The sequence below is a fragment of the Sipha flava genome, unplaced genomic scaffold (genome assembly GCF_003268045.1).
Source record: "Sipha flava isolate LNK unplaced genomic scaffold, YSA_version1 3_pilon_pilon, whole genome shotgun sequence".
Lineage (NCBI taxonomy): Eukaryota > Metazoa > Arthropoda > Insecta > Hemiptera > Aphididae > Sipha > Sipha flava.
Window position 1 is genome coordinate 95,985 of NW_020273108.1, and position 15,281 is coordinate 111,265.

The 15,281-nt window shown below is 30.0% G+C and overlaps 1 protein-coding gene across 1 annotated transcript in view; it reads left to right on the top strand.

Annotated features, from left to right (window-relative positions):
• The window catches only part of LOC112688683 (mediator of RNA polymerase II transcription subunit 12-like), a 62,707-nt gene that overhangs the window by 25,169 nt on the left and 22,257 nt on the right, over nt 1-15,281 (top strand). Inside the window, exons 3-8 of the mRNA XM_025562002.1 lie at nt 417-1,303; nt 5,734-5,964; nt 7,673-7,793; nt 7,912-7,993; nt 8,964-9,323; nt 11,452-11,608. Of these exons, the coding sequence (XP_025417787.1) occupies nt 417-1,303; nt 5,734-5,964; nt 7,673-7,793; nt 7,912-7,993; nt 8,964-9,323; nt 11,452-11,608 (1,838 nt within the window). The remainder of the gene's footprint in view (nt 1-416; nt 1,304-5,733; nt 5,965-7,672; nt 7,794-7,911; nt 7,994-8,963; nt 9,324-11,451; nt 11,609-15,281) is intronic.

Sequence of the window (15,281 nt, forward strand, 5' to 3'; positions counted from 1 at the left end):
ATATACATTTATACTCGTACATTCGAAATCATGGGCAAACAAGACGTTGTTCCATGATTCTCTTGTCGTTATTTATCACGCTTAAATGTTTGAACTAAAATAATTGAGGCGACGACGGAGCACTCATTTCTTTGTCATCACTTTTCGAATCATCGAATCATACTTTCGAATCATCTTTCGTTAGTTGTTGATTTGCGTGTAAAAACGATGACATTGAATGGTAACGTGGTTTTTAAATAAAATATTTTATCCCCATACATGTTTGTTTTTAGAAAATCTGATAAAATCAAACTAAACCTTCGGATGTTAGAGATTAAAAATAAATAATATTATAAAGTAATTTTAGTGGTATATTCAACTGTAAAAACTACGTACAGTGTTGGTTTTGAGTTTACTGTTACTTTTTTTTTTTGTAGAACGTCAGCAATGACATCATCTCGTGATAATATCACCGCCGTGGATAATGTCCGCCAAACGTACACCGTTAATGGAAACTATTCGTCACCCGGCCAAGACACTACATCCTCATACTACGGGAACACCAACAGTGGAATGCAACCACAGCAACAAAGCGCGTCGTACCAAGATCGTAACAATGTGTACCAGACGCAACAGAAGCAACACGCGACGTCTTCATCTTACCAGCAACCCACCGCGTCTACGTATCAGCACAGCGGATACAATTCAGCCGCGGCCGCGGCGGCCAGGCGACACATTCAGCAGCGTAGTTATGATGAGTATCAGCAACAGTTATCGCCGGAGGAACAGCTCTCGCCCGTGTCGCCAGAAAATGAGGTGTCCATGCCATATGGTATCGGTGGTGTCGGAAACACGCAGCAATACCACCAACAGCAACAGCAGCAGTTGCAGCAACAACAGCAGCAACTGCAGCAACAACAAGGGGAGCGCTCTGGTTCCGACTCCAGTGACGACGTGAGTTTGGCAGAGTGTCTGGCTGGCGGTGGCGTTGAGCTGATGAATTTACGTCCCATGCCTCTCTTGGACGAAAACGGCCAAGTACTGTTGGACGACGGCGATACCACTAGTAGAATGCATCAGCAACAGCAGCAGCAGCAGCAACAGCAGCAGCACCAGCAGCAGCAGCAGCACCAGCAACATCAACAACAACAGCGAGAAGAGCAGTACTGCAGCGATCAGCAAATGTACTACGGCGGAAACACGGCAACACCGACCTCCTCGGATGTGTACACTATACACGAAGACGAAGATGAGCTGAGCAGTCCGACTGGTGCCGATGGGGTGACCAGTCTTAGGAAGCGGCAGATGGCTAACACGCTGACCGGTCAGTAGTATGCAGTGTTGTGGTATAGAATAAGTTCTTTATAAGTATCTATATAGATAAATACTCCGCGATGTTTTCACAAATGTTTTTAGCCTTATAACTACATACATGTTAAATACAATAATTTTATTGCACGGATTAGACCGTTGATTTGGTTCATATTCTGTGATTTCATAATGAAATGTTAATAATCTGTACATGTAAACAATACTGTCCTGAGTGACTGATTCATATACAACGCAGAGCTGAAACTATAAGAGCTATCGATTTGAAATGCTGAGAGTAGACTAATATTATAATTTCACCGTGCGCTAAGAAAAGATTTTTCAAAATTTTGATTTTGTAGGGGTCGATGAGTTGGCAAAAAAACAAAATTTTTCGTGTAAATTATATACCTATATCGATGAGTAAGCGCTTATAGTGAGCGGCTATAATCAAGGGCTATAAAAATATATAAATCATATATTTACAGTAGAAATGATTTATAATCAAATTTTTAATAGGAATTATGTATATGAGATAATATTTCGATAAAATTTGTAACTTTATTTTTTTTTAATTTGATGAGCATTTGTCAATAAAGAATTATGGCATTAAGAACAGATATAAGTGAGTTATTAATTTAAGTGAAACTTAGAAAGAATTTCGATAACAATGTTTCGATTACAGAAACATAAATATTGTTATTTGAGAAACAAAAAGGGCATGTGCGTAAGAAATGAGTTTAGGATTAGTATGATCGTCTCATTACAAGGCAAATTTGTCTGGGCAGTTTATATCTTTGATACACTCGAAAGTGAGGTGGTCGTCATCATATTTGTAACAACGTGGAAATGGCCGAAAAACCGTTATGTAAGGCTATAGGCTTGGCAATTGTGGCATTGAGATGGGTCTTAATTAACTTTATAAGGATTTTCAATTTTAATCATAGTTTTGAATAGAAATAAGATATTAAAAATTTCGTTGTTATTTTCAGGGAGTCTTAAACCCATATAAAAGAGTGGTAGAGCCAGTGCCGGATTACTCATTAGGCGGAATAAGCACCCGCATAAAGGCCTCACTCATTTAAGGGGCCCTGTGAAAACGGAAAATTATATTTTTTTTTATTTAATAATACCCGTATTTTATTTAAGAATTTACCGGACATAAGTCATTAAGAAATATAATATGTATTAAGTTGTAGGTGCTATATGCAGTAATAATAATAAAAAATTTTGAAAAATGTAGAAATAATATAATAATTAATTAATTTTTCTCGCGAATAAAATAATGTAATATACACGATTTTATTTATTAATATTAGTCGGTTATAATTAAAGCTGTTTATTTTAACTAATGGATAGTAATGTTACAGTTGTATGTAAATATAATTTTGTAGGGCCCAAAATTTTAATTGCTTAGGGCCCACAAATGTTTAATCCGGCACTGGATAGAGCAACGTTTAATTTTAATATATTTGAGACTCCTGTGACTGTATGACCGAAGAATGACAAAGCTTAAAAAATATCGGAGGTAGGTGTCGTAGTTTATAGGTTCTTGGTTACAACCTGAAACGGGTGTAGATGTGATGGAAGAAAGGTGTGGTACTTAAAAACTAGTTTCCCTCAAAAAGATGATTGCGTTGAAACTCTCCAGTCTTAGGGATGAATACATGTCTGACGTGGTAGCTTTAAAAAAATAGTAGATTGGTATTAATTGTGCTTGTTAACAATTTTTTTGACTATAGTAATTAATACCGTTTACATTTTTAACTTGGATTGGAGGAGGGAAATTAGTGATTTAGGAGGGCTAACGTGTGGTTGATTTGAGATAGTATTTTGTACAGCAATTGTTGAACTGTTATCACTTAATCTAAGAAAAACATCGTAATTAAAATCATCTTTAACTAATAGAGTAGGGTGACCATACGTCCCGTTTAAAACGGGATTGTCCCTTTTTTATCATTATATCCCGTTGTCCCGACAAACTTTGAACGGGACGCTTTTTGTTCCGTTTTTAGAATAGGGTCCAGTTTTAATCCCGTTACTTCCATAAAAATTGTAAACCGAGAATAAAAAAAAAAAAAATAAGACATGTCATATAGTGTATATATATTATATATATGTACTTCGAACTCATGTGCGAGACTTCTAACGAGATCGATATTAATACGAATAGTTTACCAATATACAGTACTATTTATAATCAACGATATTTGGTATAATAGGTATAATAGGTATATTAATCGAAAAATCGAACATAGTTGTGCAGTAACGTGTGTACATTACAACGATCTTGTGTTACTAATATTATAACCACTGTGTATCAGTTCTTTTTATTTAAATTGTTGTGAGTCGTTAGTGTTATCACTTTTATTGTTTTTTTTAAAATGCCTAAAAGAAAATATACGTTTACTGCACCTTTGCAGATTAACTAATGCAGTAATAGAAAGAATATTTTCAATCACAAATATTTTATGAACGGACGAAAAAAAAATCGTTCTATCTTACCAACTGTCAAAGCAATAATAGTTTTTAAAATAATTTAAAAAAATATTCCTGTAATGATTTTTATGATTTTTTGTTAACACAAACAAAATTATTAAATACAATCAGTTCATCAAAAAAATATAATGTCAAAGGATGTGATGAAGAAAAATATGAACAATTGACATCAAATCAATAAAAATAAAGAATATTTTAAGTAATTTTTTTCAATTTCACAGCAAAAAAAGAATGCAAATAAATGTTACATTAAAATATTAAACTAATTAAAAATTATTTTGATTGCATATAATATTGAAGTTAAAAAAAATATGGACTTTTTTTTTAGAGAACATATTTGTTCCGATGTTTTTTCTATAAATATGATCACCCTATAATAGAGTCACAATCCGGTTTAGTGACGCGAATAACTTCGGCTTGTTGTGTGATGATCGAGGATAGTATATTATGCTTGAAATTTGGAACATAAGCAGTCGTATGTTTTTCTTCCATATTTTAAGTTTTTAATCATACGTGTTGGAATATAATAACCATATATTTTATAATTTTGAGGTCTTTTTTCCATAGCGTATCGTGCGCATAATGACACTATCCTTTGAAATTTTGACTGACAACGGACCATACCGTATATCGACATACATGCGTACTTCACAACTGAGTATACCAGACTGATCCGTACATTTTCCACGTAATTTTCTTCGGTGGCGGTATACTAAATATGGTTTTATACATTTATAATGAGTTGTCTTAAAATCTCTTTTAGTCCACGTAATAATACGAGTATATACTGTATATCGATTATAGTAAATACCCTTATGGTTATATACATTTTGTATTTACTTTTTGTAAATGTATTTTCATATCGTATTAATGTAATATGGAAAACTCAGTATTTACTTTTTAAAGATATATTTGCCTTATATTATATTACTTATATTTAACTTTATTGATTTTTTGTCAATCATCTAACAATAACAATTTTAATTATTTATTCCAACACCTACAACGTTTGCAAGAGTATTTGCTCAGTATTTTATCAGTTTATATTTGAAGTCTTCAATTTAATATTTATTTATGTGAATGTCCATAGTAATAATATTATAAACATTCTTTGAAATGTAATGTAAAAAAAGATAATTTTATAAAATAGATATATATATGTATTTTTGTTAATTCAGTTGATACAGTATTTCATCGATTTTAAATTATAATGGCTACTTCCTCGACATCTAGAAATTCGCAGTAATTTGTTGATTAAATTATCATAAAACATGAAAATTCATCATAAGTTAAAAAATATGCTTTTCCTTGCTATATTTTATATTATAAGCTATACAATTTAAATACATTTTACCTGCAGTGCATCACAGGAGATTACATTTATTATAATATTATAATTTACCGCATCGTATATTTCAGGGATTGGCAACTGGCGGCTCGCAGGCTGTATCCGGCCTGTGTAATTTTTTTATCTGTCTTGCGTCATTTTCAAATTACTTCATAACATTTTTGCGTTTATCAGTATTTAATTTTATCACGTTAATCGTAAAATATATTACTATGGTCCGTCAGATTTTAAAGTTTCAAAAATTGGCCCTCTAGTTATTTTAGGTTGTCCATTCTTTGTATATTTTAAAAATGTTTGTATAGTTGTTAATAAGTTGGTTTGGCTTAAGTTTTTATTGCAGGGATTGTAGTTCAAGATTGATAAATTTATGAGAATTACAGAAGTAAATAATAAACTGGTATAATATATCAAGTAGATAATAGTGCAGAAAAATTATAACGTATACATAGTAGTAATAACATACGTTAGTACCTGTCGGATTATTCTGTCGAAAATAAAGCAAATAATTTGTTTGTAAGATCAAAACATCTAGAGGATGGATTTAAGAATTTTTTATCCGTTTTATCTTATAATAACAAACCTTTTTGGTTGTGTTTTAGCAATATCTGGGTTGAACAATGGAAGTAGTTACAGTTCAGCCGTAGCCGACTTACAACATCAGATCGTAGATAACGAGCGATTCATGATGAAATATGCTGCGTCAAATACAGGGAGTTCAGATTCTCAGCATCGATCAAAGCTGCTGAACGACGAGTCTACGACATCATCCGTTTTTGCCGAACAAATCCGATCATCAAAAAAACTTAATCCATCGTCCTCTGTACAATCTGGTACGTTTTTCACAATAGTAATAATCTTTATAATTTTTTATTGTTATTTTTTTTTATCATATTATTGTAGTTTTACTTTGTACCTATAAGTTCACGCATGGATGTTGAGAAAAGAAAAAAATCGGCTTTTTATCTACTATATATATTGCTTTACATTCTATTTCGGATATTTCTTAAAATTTCTAACGGACCCAGAGGTGGATTTATTTTTTTTACGGCTATAGGCACCAACAATTTATCGTCCCTATAATCGGTGAAGAAGTTATATTACCCCTTCCAAAATACCTAATCTAAATATTAAATATATAAACATTCTATGTCCTATATCTTTCATACATTCTATGTATCTATATCCATTTGAATTTTTAGACTATTTTTTTGATTTTATTAATTTGTTTATTTTGAAAAAATTTCCACTAAATTTTAATAAAAACAGATTTTCATAATAAAATCGTAGGATTATTAATCTACAGTCGAATTAGTAATATAGTGTGGCAGTGTGAGTATTTATTTTCTCCCAAAATTTCTACAACATATTAACAAAATGCACATATTATCATAGAATTATTTTTCGTAAATATAAAGTAATTAATTTTTCAATTTTTTTTTCATACGAATGATGTTCTTTAATAAAATACTACAGAATTTTCCGCCCCCAAATTTTGCCGCTCTAGGCAGCTGCCTACAGTGCCTAATAAGAAATCCGCCTCTGAACAGACCAATATGATCTTGGATTTTTTTTTGTGATCCTTATATTTATATTTCGATAAAATATAATACATATTTATATTATATTATGGCATTAACATGTCACGTGATTCACAATATTTAATTTCATAACAATATTTTGTTAGTACGTATTTATAATATTAATTTCCCATACATTTTATAAAACTGTACGCGTGATTAATTACCATATTACATACATTTTTACGTAAGAACTGTACAAAATCATCAAACGTAATTGGGTTATGTTAAGTTATAAAAACGGAATCGTGAATAAATAAGAGAGAATAGAAACAAATATTAACATGTTTCAATAGGGAGAATATAGCATAAAAATATTTTGTAAAAAAAAAGACAATAATGTCTTTAAATACATAAATATTAACGTTTCCAAAATGTCTTCAATTCAACTCTAATAAAGGAATTACATTTTTTGTTGAACATAACATTTTAAATTATGCCAAATAATAATTATTGTATTATGTATAATTAATATCTTAAATTCAAAAGAAATAAAAATTTATTTTTACATAATTTATGAATTTTTTTTATTAATGGTCTAAACTCAATTACATACTTTACAAATTATTTATGATTCATACACTAATATTATTATAAATAACTCTTGGTCCATAGAGCATAAATTATTTAAAAAATATATTGATAGATAATCATTATCATCAAATTTGCCACTAATGCCTTCTTAAAATTGATATCATGATTTTTAAAATTAAGGAGTATTATTATTTATCATAGTTAAATTATCATTTAAATTTTTTTAATATATTCGTTTTATAATTATGATCATTAAAAGCATCAGACAATTTTTATTAAGATATTTATAATAGACTATTATATTTATTTATTTAAAACAATTTATTTGTTACAACACTTTATTTCCAGTGAGAAAATCTTATCATAGCGAACAAAAGTTATAAATTTTACTATTTTTACTTGTGTCTTACAACAACTTCATATTTAGGTGTCTTACAAAACAATAAATTTCGAACTAGTGGCATAGAAAACCAACACTCTGCTGTTACCCAATCAGCTGTGGCATATACTCAAAATTCGTCACCTTATTACAACAGTAGCAATTCCAGGTAAACAATGACGTTTTATTTATTTTTTCAGGAAATAATCGATAGTGATTAACATTCATATCTGTATATTATTTTTAATAAGGGGTTTTGTTGTAATTTAATTTATTTTAAATTTTAGATATGCAATTGCTGATAGTGACCACAATAATGTATCAATCGCATATGACACAACTGCTGAAAACTGTGTGTTTCAAGACGACGTAAGTATATAATATTTAAACAGTAATAAAATAAATTTTCAGTAGAAAATATATCAATATACATTGTATTATTATAAACGTAAGTAAAATTGTTATATGCGTTTGGTATGGTAGGTATCTGCTATAAATCATGACATTATTGATAATACTGGATTTATCATATTATTAAAATTCGGCTTATGAAGCCTATAATTTCGCGATGAAATTATTTTAATATTTCTAAAATCTATTCTAAATAAATTGATCAACAATTTTACTTATATTCGTAATTATGACGGCTAGTATTATAAGTTATTGATAATACAGAAGTAAGTGGTTTGATAAGTTATTATTTCAAATGTGTGACATTTGATAAGTGATGTAAAAATGTCAATACATTTTGAACAGGAAAATTTTAAATTTAATATTGACTATAAATTGATCGGTATTATAGTGATGTCATTCTGTCTATAATACTCGTACTAATCGTAAATGTAGTTTTAGTATACATTTTAAGTATATCTGATTATCTTCTTAAAAAAATTAAGCAGGTACATTTGTCATATATAAAAAATGTATAAGCATTTTTATTTATTTTAAATTAAATTTGTATTCATTCTTTAAATTCTAAAAATAAAATTTCAACCAAATGTATAGAACCAAGTTGGTTAATAATGGAGAGACTTAGGTTGTTAAAAAATATTTTTCTTGGAAATCAAAATGTATATATTATCCTGTTTTAACAATTGAAGAATATTTATTGAGATAGCTCTCCGTGGTGACGAACTGGGTCGTTGATCTATCCGGACTGCATTTGATGTAGATCTATTTCATAGTTAAACATAGAAGTCATGGAATTGATAATTTGTTTCATCTACTATATAAGCTACTTTCACGGTATGCTCGGCCTCATATTTTTATGTGCCAAATTTACTAACTCACTCGTTCAGTGTGTATATTATTGTTATACAATGATTTCACTCTTATACAGTTGGAAAAAACTCCCGAATACGATCGAATATGCAAGCTATTGAATCAGCCGATTTGCTTGAGCAGTGGTGTGCGCGATTCGTTTTCTACTCAACAACAACGGCAGTCGACTAACCCTATGTTGGGACAGCAGAAGCAGCAACCTCAGAATCAACAGAATCAACATCAGTTCAAACAACAGCAGAAACGACAACTTAAGCAGCAGCACAAAAACCAGCAGCAGCACAAGAATCAGCTGCTGCAACAGCAGTACAAAGTACTGAACCGCAACGATCGAATGTCGTCACAACAAAGTCGATCGACAGCGATCGGTAACAACACATTTGGAATGCAAAATACGAATCGTCGATCGGATTTCCGCGTAAGCATATGTCATGTTGGTCGTCGTTGTCATTGACATGTTCAGGTAGTGGACGTGAGATGACGAAGTAGCGCCTGTACCTTTCGTCACCCGAGTAGTGGTAGTGTTGAAGTTGCGGCGGACTACTATAATTATACGCGTATTATAACTACGATGTTGCGGACGGTGTTGGATTAGTATACTTCGTTACCATCGTTATCGATGCATAAATCCTAATATTATATGTAATTTAGTTATATAGTTGCTTATGTAGTAGATATTTATAATACAATTTACATGAATTATCACTTGACAAACATTCTCACGCACACGTTTAGATTTACGACCACCTGACCAGCTATAATATGACTGCATGTATACAACTATATTTAATAATAATAATAATAATAATAATGTTTATTTTACGGAATAAAAATTTCATTTTCAATTATAAATAGACAGTGATATAATAAAGTTTTTTATACTGTTTTATACATAGATTTACAGTAAATAAATAAAATTAAAACTTAATAAAATAATAGATAATGTCAATCCGATTTAGTGTAAGAATATAATATTAAACTATGTGACTAAATATAATTTTAATACACAATAATGTAATTATAGTTAAGACAGTTATAATAATTATATGATTGTAGAACAAATTCGTTAAGAGAAATTGAAAAAAATCTAAATATCTTCTACTTTTACCTTGGGATATTAAAATATTACATAGAAAATTGAATAGGTAATTTTTCGTTATGTATTTTAAATAGAACAAAGATTTATTACGTGATACTATTTGGTTTGTTTTAAAATGAATACGTTCTAACAATTCAGGGCAGTCGATTATGTTATTTAATAATTTAAATAAGAATTTTAATTCATTTTTATTGTATACAATTTTTATTTAGATAGATTAAAAAATCTTTTAACACCTGTACACCCAATGTGATATTATTTCGACATGGAACTTAAATGATAAAAATTAGAAAGGAAATTATTTTGAATTTTATTTAAGGTATTTGATTTACATACAGATTTTGAGACCCATATGAGTGATCCATGTTCTAACAATTAGCGAACCAGTGAGCAGTATAATAATTAAAGAGAAGTCATATCTTGAAAGCCTCTAAGAGCCTGCTTTAGTAAGTCTAGCTTCTGAAATTATTTTGTCCTTATATAGTAAATGATAACTTTAAATCAAAATGAATACCAAGATCACTAACAATATTTACCATGTGTACGTATAGGTTTCATAATTAGACCGATACATAAATTTTCTAATTATGATTAATTAAATAAGATACACGAAAACGTGACTAGTATAGTCGTGTGCAAGGACAATGTTTACACGGTACTAAGTATAAGTAGAGTAGGAACGTTGGGTGATTGTAATGTTTACACTAATATTATATTGTTTACGTAGTGAGTGTAGTTCTCTATTATGTGTATACAGTATTCAGTATCGTATTTTATAACGCGTTGTGTTGTGGCTTCCGATGCCTCGACCATCTACAACGTGGATAGTGTTGACTTAATTCCACGATCGAATTCTTGCGATTATAATATTAGTATATATATATATATATATGTAGATAGTGGTATAGCAGTAAAATATATTAGTAGAAACTAGAATAAATCAGCAGCATATACATATAGAATCAGCAGTGTATATTTTACATAAATTAATATCATAAATCATATAGAGTAGAAGCAAATATGCCTGGAGTTACTATAATGAAATCTACAGTGCCATAATGCTCCAGTATAACATTATATTGCTCTGTACCCTATTCCTATTACGATTGCTTTTAATATTTCTGATTATTATTAATTTTAAGAGTGTGATTTTATATTATATAATATACAAACGATTTCATTGAAGACTAAAGGTTAGTTTTCATAATGAAGTATTTAAACTAAACAAAATCAAAAATTGTCATGAATTAGAAGTTATCAACAATGTAATGTATAGGTATGTAAACGTAGGTAGTCAGATGGTATTTATACGATGGAATATAGTATTGTTATAATCGTAGATATTACGTAGATTTATTTATGCGCGATATAAAAAACAAAAACACAATTTTTATGGAATACTATTAAATTAAATTATATTTATTTATTTTTTTTTGTGTGTTATTAGTATGATGAAGAAGACGAGGAAGACGAGTTAGTAGATCACACGCAGCAGTATCAGCAGCAACGGCACGGTTACGCGCTATCACAGACGGAAACTGTGGCAGATAAGGATAGTAGTGGCACCATCAGTGGCATGTTGGCTGATTTTAGCCGGTCAATAGGTAAACTTTGATGTTCAAATCTTTATAACTCACATTTAACATAATTTGATTTTATGTTATTATTATATCATTTTTGATTTTGTCTGTTAAAATGCCTTAGGAGGAGGTAGAGCTAGATTTTTGTTTAAAAAAAATTAACTTATAGTAATAATTATAATTATAATTATTAAACATATAATTCAGAAATAAATAATTACTTAATAAATAATTGAAATGAACTGTACTTTGTATTTATAAATCTTAGTTAACTGTATTTAGTCCAGATGCTTTGTTCAGGGTTTCTATAAAAACCTATAAGCATATAAGTTTGAATACGTGCTATTAAGCATACATAAGTGTGAGACTCTATTACTATATAAAATTTTAAGGGGTTTTCTACGACCGTGCTAACCGAGAAAACTACTGAACCGATTTGGCTGAAATTTCTTACTGTTATACCTGACAGTCTGCTGAAGGGTTTAATACCACTTTTGTTAATAAAATATAAGTATAAAGTTCTTGCATAATTCAAGAACAGGCCTCTTTTATACTGCTATTTTTTGACAACATTATTTATCTAAATTACAATTTTTGACGGTCGTCAAGATTACAAACATAGTTTGATAAAAGATATTCCTAAAAAATAATATTCCTCTATATATAAAGGATCAGTTTAAATTTAGAAAGATGGTTAATATAGAGCAGCGGTTCCCAATTGTTTTTATCCAATCATGACTTTTGAACAACCTAATTTTAATCACTAAAATTTCAGTTTTAAATGAAAATATATTTCCTAATTTATACAAAACTATGAACGTTTTACAGCAATGTGTGAGAGATGTTTCTCCCTGCAAGTGAGGTTAGAATACATTTGCGGTAGTCCAAGCCGGTCGTAAGAGGCGACTAAATAAACAATGGACAGCAGTGTTATTTGTATTAAGCATAGATTTATCTATGTTTGGATAGCACCTATTAGAAATAAGAGGTGATACTGCGTTGCAGAAGGCAAGGGGAAACTACTGCATTACCATTTCCAACACAACCATGATCTCGTCTAATAATAATACAAAAGCTACTAATCATGAACTCAGATACTCAAGATTCGACAAGAGAAGTAATGAGGCTTCTCAGGTTGTCAACTAGTGAAAACTTCAACATAAAACGGAAAATAAACAAAACATATTAAAAATCGGAACATGGAACATAAGAACAGGGAAGTTAGAAAAAGTAAAAAATATAATAATCGAAAAGAACATCGATATTTTAGGTCTATGTGAAACCAGATGGCAAGGCAATAGTAACTTAAATAGTGACGAATTCAGAATTATAACAAGTGGCAGTGATGTTCAAAGACAGAGAGGCGTAGCATTAGTAATGAAGAAAAAAATTAGCAAATAAAGAATAGAGAATATTGTTAACACATTACATGTGAATGATAGAATATTGCTGATAAAGATAAAAACTTAGAATGTCAGTCTAATAATACTACAAGTTAATTTCCCAACATCAAATATCACAGAAGAAGAAATAGAAAGCATATAAGAAATAATTGAAGATACCTTGAAACTTAATGGGACAAACGATGAATTAATAATTATGAGAGATTTTAATGCCATAATCGGTGAAAAGTATAATGAAAGGGGATCAGGAAAGTTCGGTTTAGGATTCAGGAATAAAAGAGGAGAGAGATTACTTGATTTCTGCAATCATTACAATTTAGTAGCACAAAACACAATGTTTGAAGTACCAAAAAGAAGGAGGTACACGTGGATCTCACTGGGTGGCATAAACTGATACTAAATAGACTATATTTTAACAAAATCTAATTCCAGCACTTTAATAATCATGCCATAGCTACCCAGGTGCAGAAATTGAAAGCTATCACAAATTATTGATAGCCAAATGTTACTTAAAATGTTCAAAGTATAAGAAACAGCAAGTAAGAAGTATAAACCCAGTAATGTGGAACCTTCAAAGTTTGAAGAATATAGAAATAAAAGAACTGTTCGCCAAACGTACAAAGGAAAATGTAAAAAACAATAGATGATCAAAATGATTGGAATTCAATAAAAGAAGGTATATTAAATGCAGCCAACACAACTGAAAAAGTGAAACATTGAGGCCTAGGAAATCGTGAATAACACAACAAATACTGAATATGATCAAGAAAAGGAACAATTATAAAAAAAAGGAAACTACCAACAATACCAAATAACAAAAAACTACATAACAAAAAAATGTAGAGAAGCAAAGGAAATATGGATAAAAGACATCTCAAAGGAAATTGAAGACAAGATAAGCAAAGGAAAGATGAACAGAGCATATGACATAGTTAAGTCAACATCGTTTCAAAATAGAACGAAAAGCAGTATAATTAAAAATAAAAGGGGCGAACTATTAATTGATACGGAGGATATAAGTGATAGATGGAAACAATATATCCAAGAGTTATATAATGGAAAAAACATCACAGAAGAGACCGATTACATTGAACAAGAAGATAAAGTAGAAATAGATTTTTAAAGGATCGTTAATCATTAGGAAGGAATTTGATATTGCATTGGAACAACTTAAAAACAATGAGGCAGCAGGACCGGATTTAATGAAAAGCGAACTATTAAAGAATGCCGACGAAGAAGTTAAAAACATCATCTATCAAAAAATACAAAACTGTTACGTTACAGGAATTATTCCAAATGATTTTACGATTAGTAAACTAGTCATGATTCCTAAGAAAGGTAATGTGACAGATTGCGCTAACTATAGGACTTAAGGTTTAATATCGCTTATATTGGAAATTTTACTAAATATAATAAAAAACGGGATAAAAGATAAGGTAGAAAACAATAATGATGACGATTAATTTGGTTTTAAACCTGGAAAAGGAACAAGGGAAACGTTACTTGCATTGAGAATATTATTGGAGAAAAGAATAGATATGAATAGAAGCACTTATATAGTGTTTATAGATATTGAAAAGGCATTCGATAACGTCAACTGGAAAAGTTTATTTAAAATAATGAGGCAAATAGGCATAGACTGGAGAGATAGACGTATTATCTTCCAACTATACAAGGAACAAAAAAACACAAATCGAAATAACAGACGTTAAAAAATGCGCATCGGTTAGGAAAGGAGTGAGACAATGTTTCTGGGTGTCACCTTTGCTGTTTAATATATTTATTGAAAGTGGCATTAAACAATTTAAAGAAAAAACGAAAAGTGTAAAAATAAATGGAAAACGAATACACTGCATATGATTCACAGACGATATAGCCTTAGTAGCTGAGAGTGAACAAGATTTGAGTAACATTTTAACAAATTTATCAATAGCACTAGAACAAGTTCAATTAAACAAAAATTGTCAAAAAAAAAAACGAAAATTCTAATAGTAGACAAACATGGAAAAGAAATGTGGAGAACCATCAATTTATAAGGCACATCTATTGAAGAAGTCAAATAATTTTGTTACTTAGGCAACCATATAACACAGGATAATAAATACACGAAAGAAATAAAGAGAAGAATAGCTTTGGCTAAGCAAGCTTTTACAAAGAAACAAAATCTTTTAACAAGCAGACATTTATCAATAAAAATTAGAAAGGTTTTTATTAAAATGTATGTTTGGAGTGTAGCGTTATATGGTAGTGAGACATGGACCTTGAGCACTCTAGATAAAAGAAGAATAGAAGCA